At 41.4% G+C, this 19,792-nt stretch overlaps 2 protein-coding genes across 6 annotated transcripts in view; one reads left to right on the top strand and one right to left on the bottom strand.

Moving 5' to 3' along the window:
• The window catches only part of LOC117761558 (arf-GAP with coiled-coil, ANK repeat and PH domain-containing protein 3-like), a 57,329-nt gene extending 52,667 nt beyond the window's left edge, over nt 1-4,662 (bottom strand). For 3 of the 5 annotated variants that reach the window (XM_034585568.1, XM_034585570.1, XM_034585571.1), the window contains exon 1: nt 4,360-4,661. In XM_034585568.1, the coding sequence (XP_034441459.1) occupies nt 4,360-4,406 (47 nt within the window). In that variant the 5' untranslated portion in view covers nt 4,407-4,661. Of the gene's footprint in view, nt 1-4,359 lie in introns of all 5 variants that reach the window. The other 2 variants (XM_034585572.1, XM_034585569.1) reach the window with 1 other exon arrangement.
• A 1,259-nt stretch (nt 4,663-5,921) lies between these two features.
• On the top strand, nt 5,922-19,722 carry pusl1 (pseudouridine synthase like 1). Its single transcript, XM_034585577.1, has 8 exons — nt 5,922-6,350; nt 6,433-6,493; nt 7,952-8,139; nt 11,719-11,868; nt 13,306-13,476; nt 18,390-18,444; nt 18,648-18,810; nt 19,584-19,722. The coding sequence occupies exons 1-8, from the start codon at nt 6,295-6,297 to the stop codon at nt 19,631-19,633; spliced, it is 894 nt and encodes a 297-aa protein (XP_034441468.1). The 5' UTR covers nt 5,922-6,294; the 3' UTR covers nt 19,634-19,722.
• Nucleotides 19,723-19,792: the final 70 nt, after the last annotated feature.

Here is a 19,792-nt window from a genome sequence, read left to right as displayed (position 1 = left end):
CAACTAAATGGAGCTGGGGAAACAGCGTGAGGAATCACACCTTGTTTGTTATTTAAGTGAAGAGGAAGGGAAGGGGAAAAAAGACCAATTTGGTTCAGTCAACATAATAAGCTCTAGTTTGTTTACATTTCCCACAGAATATGGGGTTAGAGAGCCACCTCTATTAAAAACGCTGACAGGTTGTGACCTCTCATCAGTTTTTTCCCCTGAAGGTCACCTTAGCACCCACAGAGGAGCTAAACGCCTGAGTAAAGCTGATCTCACACGCTGCAAAAGAAAACAAACAGAAAATTACTTCTGGGTTGGAAACCGTGCTGCTGAGATAAGATTAGATAAATAAAATATTTAAACATCCACCAACATTTATTACTACCTCTACCAGGGAGGTTATGTTTTTAATTGCCACTTGTCCATCTGTCTCTCAGCAGGGCTACTCAAAAACTAATAAAACGATTTACATGAAATTTTGCGAAGGGATAGGGGCATGACCATAGACGGCATATAAAAATGGATGCAAGTCTCCACTTCCACTATCCAGAAATGAAACTAAAATATCCAGAATACACTAGATCTCGTGCATTTGGAGTCTGCTCAGTGATCGGGGATGGAGCCACAGTATCATATACTTATACATGTACTTGACTAGTCAGTCTCAGCTGTCAATCATGATATTTCACCCAGTTTTTACAGCATCAAATAACTAATTAAAACCAAACTTACCAGAAAAACACTTGAGCAAACATCAATGTGATAAGAACTACCTCAAATGACAGAGACCAAATTTATTAAAAGTGTATCTAACTTTTTTGTTTGGTCCATGACCCATCTACTAACATGGAGGAGGCCGGCCTTATGACCTAAACTGCAGCCAGCCACCAGGTGGTGGTTAAGGTTTGGCTTCACTTTTGGGAAGCTGTCATATCGTCTATCTTTACATACAGTCTCTGGGCTCGACCCAAGGATGAACCCATTCAATTCATTCAGACTTGTAGGAGTTATGCATTCTCTGAGTATGAAATGAAAAACAAATACTAAGAGATTATTTTGTCATCATAAGAAGCCAGCGTGCGGGTTTGGCAGCTTTCAAGTGCAGATCTACAGGTTAGTGATTGTAACACTGTCCTATTGGAAATGACTGACCACTAATGATTACTGATTACACTCTACATGGACACTGGTTTTGCTTTATCTGAACATGTTAGTGTTGTTGTGAATCAACCCTATTGTGTTTCAGTACTGACTCTGAGCACCGCACAATAACAACTCTATGCCTTGCCTGTCTGATCCTTCCTGTCACCTTCTGGATCTCGTTGAGTAACTTACACAACCTGTCTGTTTCGCCGGATGCTGCATGTACACAGTGGGAGGGTGGGACAGAGACAGACAGAGGAAACTGACAGAGAGAGGCAGACAGGTGCAGCTGGTTCTCCACATCAGTTAACACCTACACTCATTGACCTCAGACAACTGTGGCTGGAGGCAATATCTGAGTTTTCATTCCGTTTTGATGTATATCACAATGAAATATTAAAAATTATCAGGCAGTGAGGAGTTCAACATGCAGGTAATACAAAACTACACTTTGCTTATTTATCTATTTACACTGCTGATCACTTCACTTTTACAAATATATCAAAACAGAAAATAACAACCTTCTCATATTAAGTGTTGAGCGTAAAGAAGTCAACAAATTCTTATCGACAACACTTAGTCATCACAATGAAATTATTCCCTTTATGGTAAATTCAAATATAATGTTGCTGTCTTTTCAAATCACCCATCTTCTCTCCCATTCTTACATTTTCTCTTCTCTTCTCTGCCTGTGCTCATTTGTCTCCCTTATAGGAGCAGTTGCTAGGCAACAGCTCAATCCCACATGTGCATATTAATACTTATACCATTATAGCACAGTGAATGAAAATAACAAAACATTAATAAAATAAGGATAATGCAATATTTTGCTTTAGGATCACTAGACCAGTAACTATAAGGTTATTTAATTGAAAAGCAAAAGGCTACACTTGGTTTATATTGGATGAGTAAAACAATGAGTCATGTGCTATGCCCAGCACTGCTTATCAAAATCTATTCAAGTCAATGGGTTTCAGTTTATAATAAGGACCTTGTTGAGAACTTGTGCAACCACAGCTCTGCTCCGTCATCACAATGAAACCATAATAATGATAATATCTAGGAACTACCAGTGTGGACAAGCAGAAAACTAAACTGGTGGCGGTAAAAATCTTTGTGTCTCATGGGAATCAGATTGCAACCATTTACCAACAACTACGGGCAGGTGCACACGCGTCATCTGATCTTTTGTTACAGGATGAATGAGAGTAGCAGGTGACTGCTGAATAAAAGACAGAGTGGTGAGGAAAACAAAAGAGTTTAGTGAACAGAAAAAAAGTGAGGAAGAGAATGAAAAAAGTGTGTGAAAGAGATACTCAGGCATACCTTAAATATTCTTTCATGTTCACCCAGTCATGCACACACACACTTACAGCACTGGCACAAGTTTGGACCTGCAGTGAGAGGGTGTGGGGGAGCTGTTTCAGCACCATGTGTGGGAAGACAGGCAGGACTGCATTTAATTACCTGGCACACTGACAGCAGACCGGCTCCAGTTTTTGAAATAAATGTTCATGTAAAAAAACGCCATTCTTTAGGCTGCCTGTGTAAACCTTGAGGACAGACTCTCTTTTGAACACACACTGCGTTGTCTTGATTCAGAAACTTCTTTCAGTCAGGTGATCACAAAGTCTTAAAAATAACTACCTCCGCCGAAGTGGGTTGAGTTTTTTTTGTATTTGCAGGATTGAACAAAAGCTACTGAACAGATTTCCATGAAACTTGGTGGAAGGACGGGACATTGGCCTGGAAAGACTGACGTTAAGTCTAATTAGTAGTTTGCCGTCACCAAATCGTAATCACACTATTATGCAACATTTTATTTTCCCATCCACTTCATTTTATCAGTGGTGGAATTTTCCAAATAGCATCGCTCTAAAGATCATGGGAAAGTGATCCAGGCGATAAAAAGAGGGAAGTGTATAAATGTGCTCTGATTCTCTGTCTCTTCCTGTGACCTTCCATCTCAGCCATTCAAGGAGTGAGAAGGGATTTAAGGAACAAACTGAATGGCTGACTCACTCAGTCTCTTCCTTGTTTGCCACTGTCTGCTTGCTTACTCAAATCACTGGCTGTGTGTTTGTCTGTGGTCGTGCAAAATGCTCAACAAGCAAGAGAAGTCGTGTGACAGAGAGAGGAAGAGGGAAGCAACAAAATGAGAAACAGAAGAATCAAACAAGTAACCACAAACACTGTCTCTGATGTATTATCACTCTGCTCCTTCTATGCGACACACTGAGCACATATCTGCCACCCAACTATCTGACATAATTAACAGGGGATCCCTGGCCTGGATGCTGTCAGAATCTCCACTGCTGGTTTCCCCATCGGCCTGCACAGGAGTGCAGCCAGACTGGCACGTGGACTGAGTGTAACTACAACCCTCCAGTGGGCAGCAGGCGAGGGACAGAGCGGCTGGATTTGTGCCCAGGATACCAGCTCCATCCCTAGAGAGAGAGCATACTCCTCTCCCTGCTGCCTGCTGCCTGTCAGCCAGACCACCACCACCATCAGTACTATACTGCTGCTGCTGCTGCTGCTGCAAGGACATCTCCTCTCCTGTCTGCTACCACAGAGACACAGTGTGTGGCTGCATGGCCTCCTCTATGAACGAATGAGAAGACTGCACCCAACCTGTGTGCCATGCTGCTGCAACACCCTCACACACAGAATGATCCCTAAACACTTGTTTGTGTTGTATGGACTGGGTTGTATAGATGTGGCTGTGCACAAGAATATAGATCTTTATTAAATTGCTAATTAAGACATGACATCGTAAAAATCACGTTATTAACGCTGAGGAAAATGGATCCTCACTGTGCGAGGCACTGAGTGTCCCTCCTCTCACATGCACTGAGCTACAAGCCACATCCAAGAAAATCAGACAGTCACATATGGAACCACCGACACACATGTGACTACCAGCAAATACAGGCCTATCACAAAATAACACAAAAACAACCAAATCGCGACATGTACAAATTCTAAGGAATAAGACTTCAAATTTGAGCAAATACAGCAAAATAGACAAAAGATAAAGAACGACATCCGGTCATTGAGCACATGGATGAATTCACACACATCTTGTATCATTCACCCTGTTGATGTCTCGCACAAATTCTGGCTGAGAGGACGCATTGAGCCCCCGTCTCAAAAAAAAAAAAAACCGTGCGTAAAAAGAAGGTGTGCCATTTTTGCGCACCGCTGTGATGAGAGAAGCCGCCTTACCTGAATCTGGGGGAATCTTTAATACATTCTTCAAAGTCCACCGTCATGTTTGCGTGTTCTCGTGTATTCCCACTTCAGTCCACCAATGTCATTGCCCGCAGCGGATGGTGTTGAGGATCCTTGTTGAGGATGGTGAGGTGGTGTGTACCCCGGTACGCAGCAGCAACAGCAGCAGCAACAGCAGCAGTGGTCTGTCGCCCCTCTCCCGGTGGCACCGTGACACTAAATGCGAGCAGGCGGGTTACTACACCACAATATACTCCACTACTGCCTCTGCTGCCGAGACAGGCGAGAGGCGAACCTGCAGCCTGGGAGATGATAAGAGAGAGGAGAGCGCCCACTAGTTACAGGCTGCTGTCACAACTCCGGACAAACATGAGGAATCAGGGGAGGACGGAAATATGGAATGATGTATAAATCATTCATCTTATTCAGTTTATTTATAGAATGTACCCTAGAATAGGCTCAACAAGCAATACTCCATACAAGTAGCAATAATAATAACAGTGGTAATAATAATAATAAGAAGAAGAAGAAGAAGAAGAAGAAGAAGAAGAAGAAGAAGAAGAAGAAGAAGAAGAAGAACAACAACAACAACAACAACAATAAGAAGAACATTCACAACAATAGATTACTATAAACTTCGTTAGTAAGAAGACATTTTATAACTTTAAACCTGAAATATATTTAAAAAATATATAAATCATATTACACAATTAACCTGCAAACTGAAATATAGCAGTGTAGCCTACATAATGTTAACCGACAGTTTACCGGAACTAGTGTAGGGCTATACCACCATATAGGCCTACACTACATACATGTATGATCAGTTATCTGTACAAACTTTACAGTAAGACAAGCAATATCGTGATGTTTGTGAACATTTGAAATTATGATATGTAGCCTACATTTTAACTCAGCCAGCGAAAAGAGGTGCAATCCAACATAAAAAATATTTATTTTAATTCTTTTGTATTTTACTTTTTAATTTATTTCTAAATGCTTCCTATTTGTATTGTCTTACGTTGTGTTTACTATTTGTCATGAGGCCTTTTACACCTTACACGAGGCACTTTGATTGGCCTTGCTGATGAAATGTGCACAAGCTATAAAAAATAATCTTGCCTCGCCTAATAAAATTAAATCTTAGTGGATGAATTGTGTCACGTCCCAGTGTGGGAAACGTTCTGAATCATTTTGTCTAAATTTCACTTTAAGTCATAGTTTCAGCAAATGTTTATAAATACATTTTTGAATGATAACTTTAAATGTGTTGGCTTTCAGAGCTATAGTCAAAGATGAATCTCTGAATATTGACTTTAATGGAGGAAATCGGACTCCTGTATCTTATATGACATCAGTGTCAGTGTCAGTCAGAAATGAAATAATAACAGGATGATTGTCAGAGCTGCTTGTGTTGAGCCTGTTGTCTTCTCACCACTGATCCATCTGCACTACGAGCTTCAATGGGTTTCAAGGCAGACTGTTTTACAACTGGTCACGCGCCCTACGTAGAGTATGACGCAAATAAAAGGGGACGAACAAATAGAAGTCATTTCGCCTAAAACCACACATTCTGTGGTTTATTGTAGGCTAATGATGAACTGTGATGTCTGTACACAAACCTTGAACATTGAAGTAGTGACTGAAGTGATGCACTAACCTCATCATTCCTTTCTACCGCGCTGAGCCTACAAGTGGAGTCTCTACTCTACTTCCGGACTACAAATCCAACCACGAGCCGAGCCGGAAGTGTTTCTCGTGTCCACGCTGTGTTGTGAAAGTTATTTAAAGGTCGACCTCCACACACGCCAAAACTACACAGCTGCACAGTTTGACAATGAAAAATGGCTTTTATTTTGAAATGTAACGTTCCACTGCTGCGTTCAAGAACAACATGACGGAGCCTTGTGACAGACACCAGGAGAGAACATGCACTGCTGCACACGTTACCTCATCTTCTTTCAATACATTGGATCCAGATACAGGTATGATTCACTGCATGGTCAGTTATTACACGTTAACGTGCCTCCTTGTGAACATACTTAACTGTAGTTATTGTTTGTGCAGTGGTGCAGTGAAGGTGCCTCCACATCAGCTGTGGAAGAAGGGCATCCAGGACCATTTAGAGGTGAGTGTGGATGAAATGATGATACTGCCATAACCTTAAATACACCTTGTTACTTGTCCTGTAAAGATTAAACAAGCTTATGAAATCATTATGTGTCTATTATCTAATTGAGCTTTGCTCTAAAGTGGATTCAGTAAGCTGAGCAGGTCGTTTTATACCATGTTATCATGTGATACCATGATAATTATACATAACAGCTACATGTGCATGTGTGCTGTTATAGTCGTAAGTGCTTGGAGACAGGCCATCTATGATAATACACTTTATTTATATAGCACCTTTCCAAACACAGTTACAATGTGCTTTACAAAAAAATTCAAGGCAAACAATAGGAAAAAATGTAAAAGCTATTTGAAGATCAGAGAGAAACAAAGCCCAGATACAGCAATAAAAACAAATGTTACAGATGAGAAAAGAGTATAAACAAGATCACATGAAACATTACACAATGATTCAAATAGTTGGTAAGATCTGAAGTAGGAGAAAGCACACCTATAAAAATGTGTCTGTAAGAGAGATTTAAGAGGATAAGAAGTTTGCCAGACTGATCTCCTCAGGGAGATTGTCCCAAAGAGTGGGAGCCCTGACAGAAAAAGACCCGGTGACCTCTGGTCCTCAGCCGGGACTGTGGAATGGTGAGGAGGACCCTGGCAGAGGACCTCAGGTTTTGACCGGGGTCATATGGTGTCAAAAGATCTGAAATGTACTGAGGTGCAAATCGAGAACGGGCCTTAAAAGTCAGCATAGTAAAATCTATTCTAACATTTACCCCAAGCCAATGAAGAGAAGCTAAATGTGGAGTAATAGGTTCTCTTCCAGCAGACCTGGTGAGGAGTGAGCTATAATGTCAGTTGCTGACCCACTGTCCACTTATTATTATTGTCCTCACTAGCTTCCTTTGAATCAGAGCTTGATAAGTACTTGTATCGTACCGCATTCCCTGATTTTACCTAATTCTAGTTTTTATTCGTATAATGGGTGGTCACACTCTGTCACATGTTTCATGTTTTTAATCTTTTATGACTTTAAAAAAAAATGTACGTCTTTATTTGTGAGGCACTTTGTAAGCTTGTTTTGAGAAGTGCTATAAATAAAGACTATTATGATATTATTATTATTATTATGAGGCACACCTAGTAAAAACTAATTCAGTTTAATGCCATGTATTAAATTTGTGAAGGTTTTTCAGTTTTTCAGGTGTTGATTGAACTCAGTCCTTATTTTGGAGGCTGCAGTTTGTGGTGCTATTGAATTGCACTGCATTGTACTGGAAGGAGTTTCTATTGTTTTGTTTGGCCCATTTATATCAGATCGGTTGGCCAATTAACAGAAATGCCTGCAGGTATGTAAACAATGTTGCTCAGAACACAAACAAAAACATCCATCAGTGATGTTGACAGTTGACAAGATTTCAATTCTTCTATTTTTTCCCCCACAATTCTCTGTTTTTGGGAGCAGGATGCCATAAGGAAGCTGAAGCCCATCAACCCGGTGTCTCTGTCGATCTCCAGCAGGACAGACACAGGCGTCCACGCCCTCTGTAACTCCGCCCACTTTGACCTCCAGCGCAGAGACAACAAGGCTCCGTTCACTGAGGACATTCTTGTTGAGGCCCTGAATTTCCACCTCGGAACCGAACAGATCAGGTAAGAACCGATTTACTCATAACAACAGGTGTTTATGTGTTTGGTTCTGTTTCTGAACACACGTATGCATGGATAGAGTACGGGTGGTCAACTCTTTATCCGATTATATGATATATTCACTTTTCTCTGCAACTACAACTTCACAAACATTACAAGCATGATGGTGGGTGAACCAATAATGAGGGCTCTGATTGGCTGCTCTCTGCCAGCCAAATAAGTGACTACTAAACTAACATAATGAACAAGTCCTTCATCACAGCTACTGAGCCACTCATACCGTACAACAACACATTTCTGAATACTTTATTGAAGTAAAGTCATAAGTTCAGACAGAGGTGTCACTAGAAAATCAGCAATATTTGCTCTCATCGAATTTGAAAAGGGATAGATGTCCCTAGTTATCTGGTTGTCATGGTTCTCAAACTGTTCTTATTTCTGAAAGCAGCTGTAGTGTTGTCATGTTTTCACATTAAACTATTCCACCTCAGTAATCAAACCAGGAGGAGGCTGTTCTGAACTAGTCGAACTGTGACACCAGGAGGAAATAAAGTATTGGTCATCAATACTAGAAAAGTGCTATTTAAATACAGACCATTTACATAAAGGAAAACATGAATTTGCACCGCAAATGTACCGCATGAGGACATGCCTCCTGTAATAAATCACGAACAACAGTAGATCTGTGTGTCTCAGCCCAACATCTAGTCAAGCAGTTAACAGCATAGAACTCAAGCGAAATGCTATAAGGTCACTTGTTGAGTCTTTTGAAATAGGGACATATTTGAACATTACAAATCCTGGTTGATAGTGTTTGTTTTAGCCTCCTATTATTTAAAACCAGACATTTTTGCTTATTCATAGCCACAGTCACTTCCTTACGACTTGGCTGAGACTGCTAAATTTGTGAAAGTTAGATGGAGGCTTTTCTGCATGAGAGAGGATAAAGGACAGAGATTGAGGGATAGAGAGAATCAGAGTCGGTGAGAGAGAGGAAATAGAGGAGGGAGGTAAGGGAAGCCCCCAGCATCCCGCTAATCCCTAAACCTGCAGAGAGAAGGTTAGAAAGGATGATCCCTGCTCTGCTTTTTGGTCTGTAGCATCCGTTCATACACACACACACACACACACACACACACACACACACACACACACACACACACACACACACACACACACACACACACACACACACACACACACACACACACACACACACACACACGCATCTGGCAAAATGGAATTCATCATTATGTGAAACCTATGGAGAAATTTGAATGCAACATGAGGGAGTTTTTGTGTCGGCATCAATCAGGAGCTTTGAACTGCCACCTCCCGAGACAGAGACACAAAGCAAGATAACAACATAGACGATTAATAGAAATAAAACATCTCATCTTACTTTTCTTTCAGTGAACATGAACCTCAATTAGCCTAAAATGAAAAGCCCTTTTCCCATAAGGGGAAACTGCTGAGTAGTAAAATGGAGCCACGCCAAACAAAGGCCCCGTTCCTCGTTGTGGGAGGCCATGCTTTGTATACTGCTTATGAAATTTGTATGTGTGTGTGTGTGTGTGTGGGTGGGTGGTTTGGGGGCCAGGCAAAGACTGTCACTTCACATTGGAGCCGGCGCTGGTGGCAGACACAAGGGTTTCCTCTGCCACGTGTCACACCCAATCTCCTCCTCTGGAAACCTAACCCAGTTTCTCTCACTGTGTGTACACCACACACATCACAGACTGCACTTGCATGTGCACAAACATATGATGTGTATATCTGATCTTTGATTTTCTTTTTACATTTAAGATTGGTTTTCTCTGGGCTTCCTCTCAAATTCCTAAAAATAATAATTAAAATAATAAAAAAATAATAAATTGCTTATAGGTGTGAATGTGAGTGGTTGTTTGTTTCTGCACGTCAGAGGATGTCAGCTGAGTAGGCGGTCCGTCGTATGTGGCCCAGGATGCATTTGCGTTCACACAGCGAAAAAGATTGTGGACACATGTATCAGTCAACCTCCGAATGTGGTCAGAGGGATCGGATCTCACAACGCATTTAGGACGCATTTGGTTACATTCAACTTAGAGCTGACCACTTGTGATCAGATCACTCAGGATGCATGTTAATTCCAGGTCTGAATGGGGTCAAGTTTCCTCTTTGGACTACTGCAGTGATTCAAACTATTCAATCTTCTTTGGAGACTACACAGGACACAGGCTGTTTTGGTTGGTCTTCGTGGTCTTGTTGGTCATGATAATTCTGCCCTCAGCCCCTGATGTAAGCCGTTCTTTCTTAGACCAGCAAAGTGTTGGTGCCAGAGTTTAAGCAGTTTTTCTGGTCAAGAGTTGGTTTTTTTGGCTGTTGAATCCCAAAGTGCCAATACCAAGAACTGGTTCCTGAGTACGCACTGGCTTCAAACCAGTCCCTGTCTGGAAAATGGACCGGTGACCCATCCAGGGTGTATCTGCCTTTACACATTATGTCAATGTCAGCTGGGATTGGCTCCAGCTCCTCACGTGACCCTCAAAGGATAAGCAGACAATGGATGGATGGATTGATGGATAATAATTGCATGCTATATCTACAAAGAGTGGGAATTTAGATTCACTCTGTAAAATACATTTTACATTTTAATATTTTCATGCGCTATAGCTTCCATTTGTGAGGCTGAGAGAATAAGAGAGGCTCATTTCTAATGTGATTTGTAGGAATATCTTGCCCTGTGCAGTGTGACTTGTTAGAAGTCTGTAAGCAATTTAGCATTTTCACATTTTTACAAACTTTGCATTGGTTGGACCAGAAGCAATGAGCAGAACTGGAATCTTCTCACTATAACAGCGCGACCAAAATACATTTTTCAAACCATTTCTGTCAAAACCCTTTGTGAAAATCTGTTTGTTCCGGCAGCAACACTTTGCACAAAGTAGATCATAAAGAGTGATTCAAGTCCATGTGTCGATCTTTGATCAGAAATCACAGTGACATTCCTCACAGTTATTGTGTGTGTGTGTGTGTGTGTGTGTGTGTGTGTGTGTGTGTGTGTGTGTGTGTGCGTGTGCGTGTGCGTGTGCGTGTGGATCCACTGGAAGTGTCCACACTCCTGCTGGAATCACTTCAAACAGCCTCGGCCTCTCAGTCGGTTGTGATGCTAACTGAGTGGACATAAGCCCTTTGGCTCTTCAGGGCTCTTGGCAGCACTTTGACAACGGCCGTGCTTTTGTGTAAGAAGATGCAACATTGGCATTTTGGACAATGACTTCTGCACAGTTTTTCCTTGCTGGCAGGACAAGATGTTCGTATTAAGACCATCTGTGTCTGGAGACAATAGTCTGTCTGAAACCCAGTTTGTTTTGTGGTTTTTGTGTGAATATCCACCACATCAGTGTCTCTGTTTTTCAGTGGCTTTTCATAGCACAATACTAAAGCAGCACACTTTTATGCCGAGCATCAGCTGCATGTTGTATTAATGAATACTATGAATTAGAAATTACTGCTCATTACAGTTTCAGAGTTTAAAGTTTTATCGTGCCTGAATGGATTGTAGCTTTCACCCTAACTGCTCTTCTTTTCTTACTCCTCTAGGATCACCCATGCCCACCGCGTGTCCAACAACTTCCATGCCCGTTTTCGTGCCGACTCTCGGACCTACGTCTACCGGATCGCCCTGGGAGTCTCCCACCGCTCCCTGCTTCCCCTCACAGATCACGATATGTGCTGGACCCTCCGCAACACGTGAGTTATCCGCCCCTCTCTTCGTCCGCAGTCGAAACACAAAAACACAAACACACCAACAGACTTACCCTCAATAAGCTCATGCCAAGCCTTGCAGAAACAATGGCACATTTAAACACATGAATAATCCACATGTGCTGTGCCGGAACTGCAAATTAGGGCAAGTCAAACAGGGTGTTTTATGCGATTCAACAACCCTAAAAACAAACAAAGGGAAAAGGAGGGAGAGCGGGATGAGGATGGACAGAGTATAAAATGAGGGGAAGAGCCGGGGTGTCACAGCCTGGACAGTGTTCTTTTAGCCGTGGTTGGACGTGAGGGAGCGTTCAGAGACACTTCAGAGAGCGACCGTCTGAAGCGTTTGTCTTCTCTTCACTTTTTGGGGGGGAAAAGTAGGGCAAGATAAGCTGCGGGCTTATACACATGCAGAACAGCACCCACGCACATTACCCTGACTGTGTGGTTTTCTTTTCCACTCTCTCTTTCCCTCTCCCAACCTTTTCCTTTCCTCCCTCGTTTCTCTCTCTGGTGTCTCTACTTCGTTATCCCTCTCTCTCTCTCTCTCTCTCTCTCTCTCTCGTTTCCAGCATCCATCTCATCCCTCCAGCCCTGAGCGTCTCTGCCTCAGCAGCTTCTCTCTGTTCTCTCTTTGATCTGCCGCTCCCTCCTTATCCTTCACACTGCAAAAAATACTCATCCCCACTGTTTATTTTAATGCTGAATTTAGTCCAGAAACTCTTTTTTCAGAAGTGCATTATTCTCACTCTGAAACCGGCACAGTCGTGGTTAGCTGTGCCTAGCTCGTCTACCTGGGGTCCATGGTTAGGTGAGGGAAAGATCATGTTCTGGTTAAATACAGAGAGAAGTTCACTGTGACTTTAAACACAATCTGCCCTATCTTACACTTTTCCCATCCATTGCTCATGTCACCCATCTCCATGCAGTGAAAGCAGTTGTGCAATTGTTAGTGGTGGAAGCACATCTGGCTTTTAGGAGATGGCATTGTGATTGATTCAGGATGTTACACCCAAAACACACACATGATTAATTAAGGGACTAAGTAGAAGGGGCATGGTTGTCAGGTGTTAGCACAGCCAGAAGTTTCCCTGTTTGAATCCTAGTTCGGCCGGGGTCCTTCTGTGTGGAGTATGCATGTTCTCCCTGTGTCTGCGTGGGTTTTCTCCAGGTATTTCCTCCTAAACACATGCAGATTGGATTGTCTCTGTCTATCTCTCGCTCTCTCTCTGCTCCCTCATGTGGGGTTGTGCCTCACAAATTGTTGATAAATTATATCCGGAGGCAGGTCACTTTCAGGCCAAGTTGAATTATCACAACTCTGTTGTCCTCTGTTGTCTGTTCTCAACGCTCAAAGAATCAACATCATTTTTCACGAACACTTATTAAAGTAAAGTATCTCCTCATTCTGGCTGCTATCAGGGAGCTGGATGTGGGAGCCATGCGCAACGCTGCTGCCCTGATGGTTGGGACTCACAACTTCAACAGCTTCAGGGCGGTCAGCTTGGACATGCCTCTTATAAGCCCCGTCAAGACGCTGGATGTGGCCGACGTTCAGCCAGGAAGCTCTTTCTCACACGCACACTTCCACAGGTAGGTTTTATACTCAAGGACAACTGATCACATTGATTAACAGCAGATTTGTTGCCACTTTGCGATGGTCACTCCTGTAGCAAGGATGCTCATGAGAGCTGAACTAAGTACACATGCTCTAAGTGCTGTAAAGTCTCTGTATAGGAATTATCTGTCAAACAGACAAAATCGATATGTATACTTTAATACTTGAAATACATTTTTCTGTACTTTTATCTAAGTGGAATTTTTCCATGCAGAACTTTTACCTTTAATTGAAATGAGAATTTAATAAATATTAAGACTATATAATAAATGTTGTTTTGATTGCTGTATTGGTAACTTTATTCGAGTAAAGGATCTACATACCTCCTCCACCTCTGGCAGTGAGAGTGAACGCTTCAGGCCAAAAACCAAAACAATGAGCTGAAAGACACTAAACTGCTGCGTCTAGTCAGCTGAGAGGAACTGCTGAGATAGGTGGAGATTTTCTGGGTTTCAGTCTCTATGAACAACCCCCCTTTTACATTACACACTGTCAATGTATCTATTGTTAATATTGTTGCAGCTTTAAAATATGTAATGGGAATGTTGTAGAACGCTTTACAGATTCAAAATTGTAGTTGTTGTAATACTTTCATTTGCTTTCCTGCTGAGCTACAATTGGCTGCAGGTCAGGTTACATTCCAATAAATACTGGTACCAGGAGAAAATGGTTAAAACAGCCAGGACCTGTTCTGTCCAATACAAACTAGATCTGCAGACAAAAGCCTCTGTAGCTCAAATTACATGTTGTCTTGCTGTTTCCACTTCCAGTCTTTATGCAAAGCTAAGCTAACAGTCTGTTTGCTTAGCTTTCTTCTCAAATGGTATTAGCCCGAAAATACGGTGCACGAGATGGTGTCAAACTATTCCTTTAAAAGACTTTATGTAGCAGTACATGGCAAATCAGCTTAAGACCGACCTGCTGTACCTTCAGTTTATTTGTATGTGTCTCGTGTCTCGTGCTGGTCGCCCTGCAACTGCAGAGTGAAATCCAGGGGGATAGCGTGAAACTCTGAGCAGCAGAGGTAGCACATGACCGTCTGCAGCCTCAGTGACCAGATAACTGATTATTCAAATCAGGGACAAAATAATTAAGAAATAATACATGTACATAATACATTTACATACATAATACATTTTCCACTCTTGAATCTTGTGTTTCTCAATCTTGCGTCAACTGCTGCTGAAGAAGTTGGTCGAACTTTTGAATCATTTACAGTCGCTTCACTCTGCCAGCGCTGCATGTTCGGCCCAGAATACATCTCCCTTTCAAGCTTCAGTCAGACGCACTGATGGGTTTGATGTTCTCAGGTGAATCACAGGTCAGAAAGATTCTCATCTAATCTCATCCGGTTCAGAACAGCTAGCACTTCATTGACTGATATTACACACAAAACTGCAAAATGCGTGTTTTTACTATTTAAGCGGCAAGAGATGCATCATAGGAGAAGTAAACCCGACACATGTTAGAGCCCACAGGTAGAAGCTCTTTTTGATGATTAATGTTCTGTGTGGTTGCAGGGTGGTATACTTAAAATAAGATCCAATATCCTATCCATAGCAGAGATGGGGGGTGGGGGTGGGATTAAGACGGGGACCATGTGGGCTGAGTTTGTGAGATGACACACACCAGGGGGTCGCTCTGCATGCCCAATACCATTTTCATGCTCATTATCCATATGCCTAAAATAAATACGGTTCACGAGATGGACATGGGCCGCAGCTCTCAAACTAAATGTCACACAGTCCCATAACCCCCGACACGACGATGTGGTGCGTTAACAATCTGAGCGCCAGCCTTACAGATCCATAATGTGTTCTATAGAGTTCTGCACTTTAGTGTCCGTGCTTGCATTCTCACCATTTCTCTGCAGAATTCCCATGAACGTCCAGATGTGGGCTAACGTTAGTCAGGTTCAGAGAAGGCGAGCGAGTTGAGCTGCACGTTTACTTTTTCATGAGGGTCACTATTCTAAGTAAAAGGGATAAAACAGGAAGAAACGGAGCAGTGAATTATTGAGAAGCCAAAGGTTGAACTAAATTTTTGATCCTAAAACAGGGAGCTGTGGGACTTCTCCGGTCTCTACTCAACACAGGGGGAAAAAATTGATATTTTAAACCTGCAGAAATACTTGATCTCATTGTCATACATAAGTGAACAGCGCTGCATTTCAGAGATCTGTGGGATTCATACTGTGCATTCACGCTAAATCAGTTTTATTATATAGGACCATTTAACAGAATCTCAGGGCAGTACAAGTACGTTGTTGTAGATTTATTTTGGCCTACAGTGTTGACCTCTAGTCTTAGAGCAGCTTGCATGACTGAAGACACTTAGTGTTGCTGTTGTTATTTGATAAATGATTTAAAGAGTCAAATATCGGAATTTATGAAAATGTATTTTGTGCAGACAAAATGATGATGTGTGTGTAGACAGGAGACGTACCAATACAGAGATTAAAAGACTTTATGTCATAGAGGTTGCTTTTAATATAGGCAGGAATATGTGCCATTAGGAAGTGAATTAGATTTTTTTAGAATTTGGATTGTTTAACGGGAATAAATACATTAAAAGTACTCAGAGCTACAAATATTTAGCTTTTATATCTGATGATGGTCTGATTCACTTTATTGTAATTCAGACCACACTCAAGTGCACAGTAGAAGGAAATTACACTGCATCCAGCTCCCGAATGTCATTAAGAATGCAATGGATTCCTAAGTGGGAATTGTGATGGAAATTTGACCTGGTGAGACTTCTGACATAAAGAGATTTATGAATAATAGTCTTTTAAGTATACTTTATTCCTTTCAAGGAAGGTCAGACAATCATACAGCATGCGAAGAGCATTCTGCAGAGGGAATGACAAAGAAACAGTTATAGGCGTGTGCTTTTTATGCAGATGCAGTGAAGAGATATGTGTGTGAAGAGTTGAACTACGTGTGTGTGCGTGTGCGCGTGTGCGCACTTGTGTGTGCGCGCGTGTGTGTGTGTGTGAACTGTGTGTGTGTATGTATGTGAACTATGTGTGTGAACTAAGTGAATAGTAAAATCCCAGGAGATAAGACTAGACACAGGCTGAAGGCTTCTTTGAGGTCTTGGTGGGGGGAGACCAGCACAGTCTCAGATTTGTGGCTCTGATGTCATCTTGGCAGTTACACAAGCAGAAATAGCATGCATAAGCAGAGATAATATATAGTGTGGTATAATGGTATAATTTTCCATTACAGAATCAGAAAAAAGAAATGTAATAATAAGGATTAAATATGGATTAAAACAGGAGACTGAAATAAGATGTAAACAGACTTATTGAGACTTATTGTACATACTGGATGAAATTTTCACGTACTCGTAATAGATAAAAAAACGTACAGCAGCTAAACTTAATTGAATAAGGTTGAGCTTTGTAGAAATCTTGTTTACAATATGCACAGAAAAATGTTTCAGTCCTGTGTGTGTATTAAGATCCCACTGCAGGGATGTGGGGCTGCAGGCAAACAAAAGGTGGTTCAGAGATTTGGATGAAATGGTCCCAGTATACTGTGTGTATATGGTGATACGGGATGACAATGACATGCTGTCACTGTGTAGTAGATCCACTCACATGTTAATATTTTGTATTTGTTTTTTAGTGATACATATTCCTGCCCTGTTATTACCATGGGAAGAAATGTTAGAGGAGACACACAAATACAGCTGCACACGTGTGTGACTGTGCAACACGTGACCCAGCCTCAGCTAAACAGATTGTCCCTCATCAGAGTCCATGAGCTAACAGCTGTATAAATCTGTCTGTGCACTCCTTACATGTCAACTGTAATCAGACGGCGAGCGCTGAGTCAAATTTGCATTTGACCCAATTCCTCCTGCGAGCCTGTTTGCTCACTTCACTCTTTTCTCCCCACAAAATATCAACTCAGTCAGATTTTTTTTTTGGGGGGGGGGGAAGCTGCTGCGACTTAAACTGTGAAATAACAAACGTCAGTTAAAAAAAAAGAAAAATTGAATGTCAAGGTGCAAAAGAAAAGCAATTCATATTTTCTATGGCATTACACATAATCCTGTTGGGCCTAAGCTGCAGTGGCGTATTTAGTGAGTGACATTAAAGGGAATCTTTGCACCAGGAGGGTCCCGGACTTTTTATTGTTTATTTTTTTATTGTACCTACCAGGTCCACTAAAATAGATCTTTTTAACATTTAAATTTTATTATGTCACTTTTTTCTCCAAAGTCAGGTGTCATTCTGACCCATGCTCCTCCTGTAGAGACATTGGATTATATATATAGGTCTTACAGCCTTTGTGCACCTTTTGTCCAATGTGCAGATGTCACATATGAATGAACGAGACATTTATAAATGATTATGTATATTGGTATATACCTTAGACCGTGTATAAAGATGGACGAAGCATCTCCACTTCCTCCCACTTTCCAGAATTAAAGCCAAAACATCCTGGATAGGAATGCTTCCATCTTGCACATTTGGAGCCAGAGTCTGCACAGTAGCGATCAGGGGATGGAGCCAATACACGTGTTCGACCAATCCATGTCAGTGGTCAATTATGACGTTTCCCCACATTTTTATAGCATAATCAATATGATTATATTATTAATATTATTATAGAACTAATTCAAACACTCACAAGATTGAGCACTTGAACAAACCTTAGTGTGATGAACTACCTAAAATAACAAACCATCTTTGAGAAAACGATTATTTGATGTGTACTTTGACTTTTGAATTTGGTCCTGTCCACTAACACGGAGGAGGCAGGATTCCAGGTGGTGATCAAGACATGTTGGCTTCACTTGTGGGTCACTGTCACGTTGTCCATCTCTATACACTGTACAGTGTATGGTGTTTACATATCATTGTTCTCTCTTTCAGGAACATCCCACTCTGGGAGCTGACTTTCAGAAGCAGATCTTTTCTCTACAGACAGGTTTGTTCACTTTAAATGTCTTTTAAAATCTCTCTCTATATTTCTGTTAACAATGTGTGTGTGATTGTGTTGCCATCTGCTGGGGGTGCTTGAAAAATATGATTCATAAGTAAGGAGTTCTTATTATTTAAGTCCTAGAGATTCCTACTGAGACTGTTATTCCCAGTACACGTTCGAGTGGTTGCTCTGGCTCTGTGCTCCAGGTACGGAGGATGACGGGGGCCCTGGTGGCTGTGGGCCAGGGGACGCTGTCAGTGCCCCAGCTGAAGGACATATTGGAGGCTCAGGACTCTTTAGCCTTCCCACAGGGTCTGACCGCCCCAGCTCACGGCCTCTTCCTCACCAGAGTGAACTACAGAGACGCAGGTGAGGAGGCTGGAAAACAAATCCTCCAGAAAAGGAGTCAGGATGAATTTAAATAGGCAAAACACCTACATCTCAAACATCAATCAGTATCATTTAAATGTGACACATACAGCTACCTATATTTCAGCTCAATGGGACTCTTAGACACAGTGGGTCTGATGTGGTACAAACAGGAGGATATTTAAATATAACTGATAGAATGTAATTATGTTAATTCACAATTGTTCTTTTTCATTCTTGCATTGTAAGATTCCAGTTTATTTTCAAACACGCTCAAAATACTGGATGACACTGCAGATGCCAACTGCTTTTACTGAGCCTGTTAATTTCAACATGGAATAACACCGAGAACAATCTAAAGCTCCACTCAGTTTTATTCTTTGGGGAAATCTAAGATTTAATCTTACCTTATTTTACCCAAAGTTATAATTTTTTTCTTCCTTTGTTTATTTATTTGCTTTACATTTGATTTCATGTACTGTATTTATTCCTAAGGCTTTTAGTTTAGCTCTTGATTTTGCTATTTGGCTAATTTTAATGTTCATGTTTTCTTGGTGTCTTTGGCGTTTTGTTTAATCTCTGTTCTCAGCTGTATTGTAAATGCAGTCCGTTACGAGACAGGGCATTTTGTGACTCTTTCACCAATTTCCCAGGGAGAATTTTGATGATAAAATCAGGCATGTTTAGTGAACTGGAATTTGGCGTAGCTTGATTGAATTTCTGTTAGTGAGTGACCTTCTGTTCTTTACCTCTTCACCCCTTCACCACTGTAGACCTGCAGTTTTCCCAACAGACTTCAGAGGAACATCTTCCCTCCACTTGAAACTCAGAGGATTAATTCTACTTGAACAATTCATTCATGTTGATGTATTTCTATAGTAATGCATGCAAAATAAAGATTTTATATTTCTATGTATAGTTTTGTCTTTACGCATAAAACACATCAGCTTAACTTCTTGTCAGTGACCTCCAACCGGGGATT

The sequence above is a fragment of the Hippoglossus hippoglossus genome, chromosome 5 (assembly GCF_009819705.1).
Source record: "Hippoglossus hippoglossus isolate fHipHip1 chromosome 5, fHipHip1.pri, whole genome shotgun sequence".
NCBI lineage: Eukaryota > Metazoa > Chordata > Actinopteri > Pleuronectiformes > Pleuronectidae > Hippoglossus > Hippoglossus hippoglossus.
The sequence above is the reverse complement of the archived record's forward strand: the minus strand, read 5'-3'. Positions and strand labels throughout refer to the sequence as shown.

What these genes read in the sequence shown, in the direction of transcription:
- pusl1 (XM_034585577.1), top strand. Translation starts at nt 6,295, where the DNA reads ATGCACTGCTGCACACGTTACCTCATCTTCTTTCAATACATTGGATCC. An exon ending in TCACACGCACACTTCCACAG is followed by an intron (nt 13,477 to 18,389) that starts GTAGGTTTTATA and finishes TCTCTCTTTCAG; the next exon opens with GAACATCCCACTCTGGGAGC. An exon ending in AGTGAACTACAGAGACGCAG is followed by an intron (nt 18,811 to 19,583) that starts GTGAGGAGGCTG and finishes TCACCACTGTAG; the next exon opens with ACCTGCAGTTTTCCCAACAG.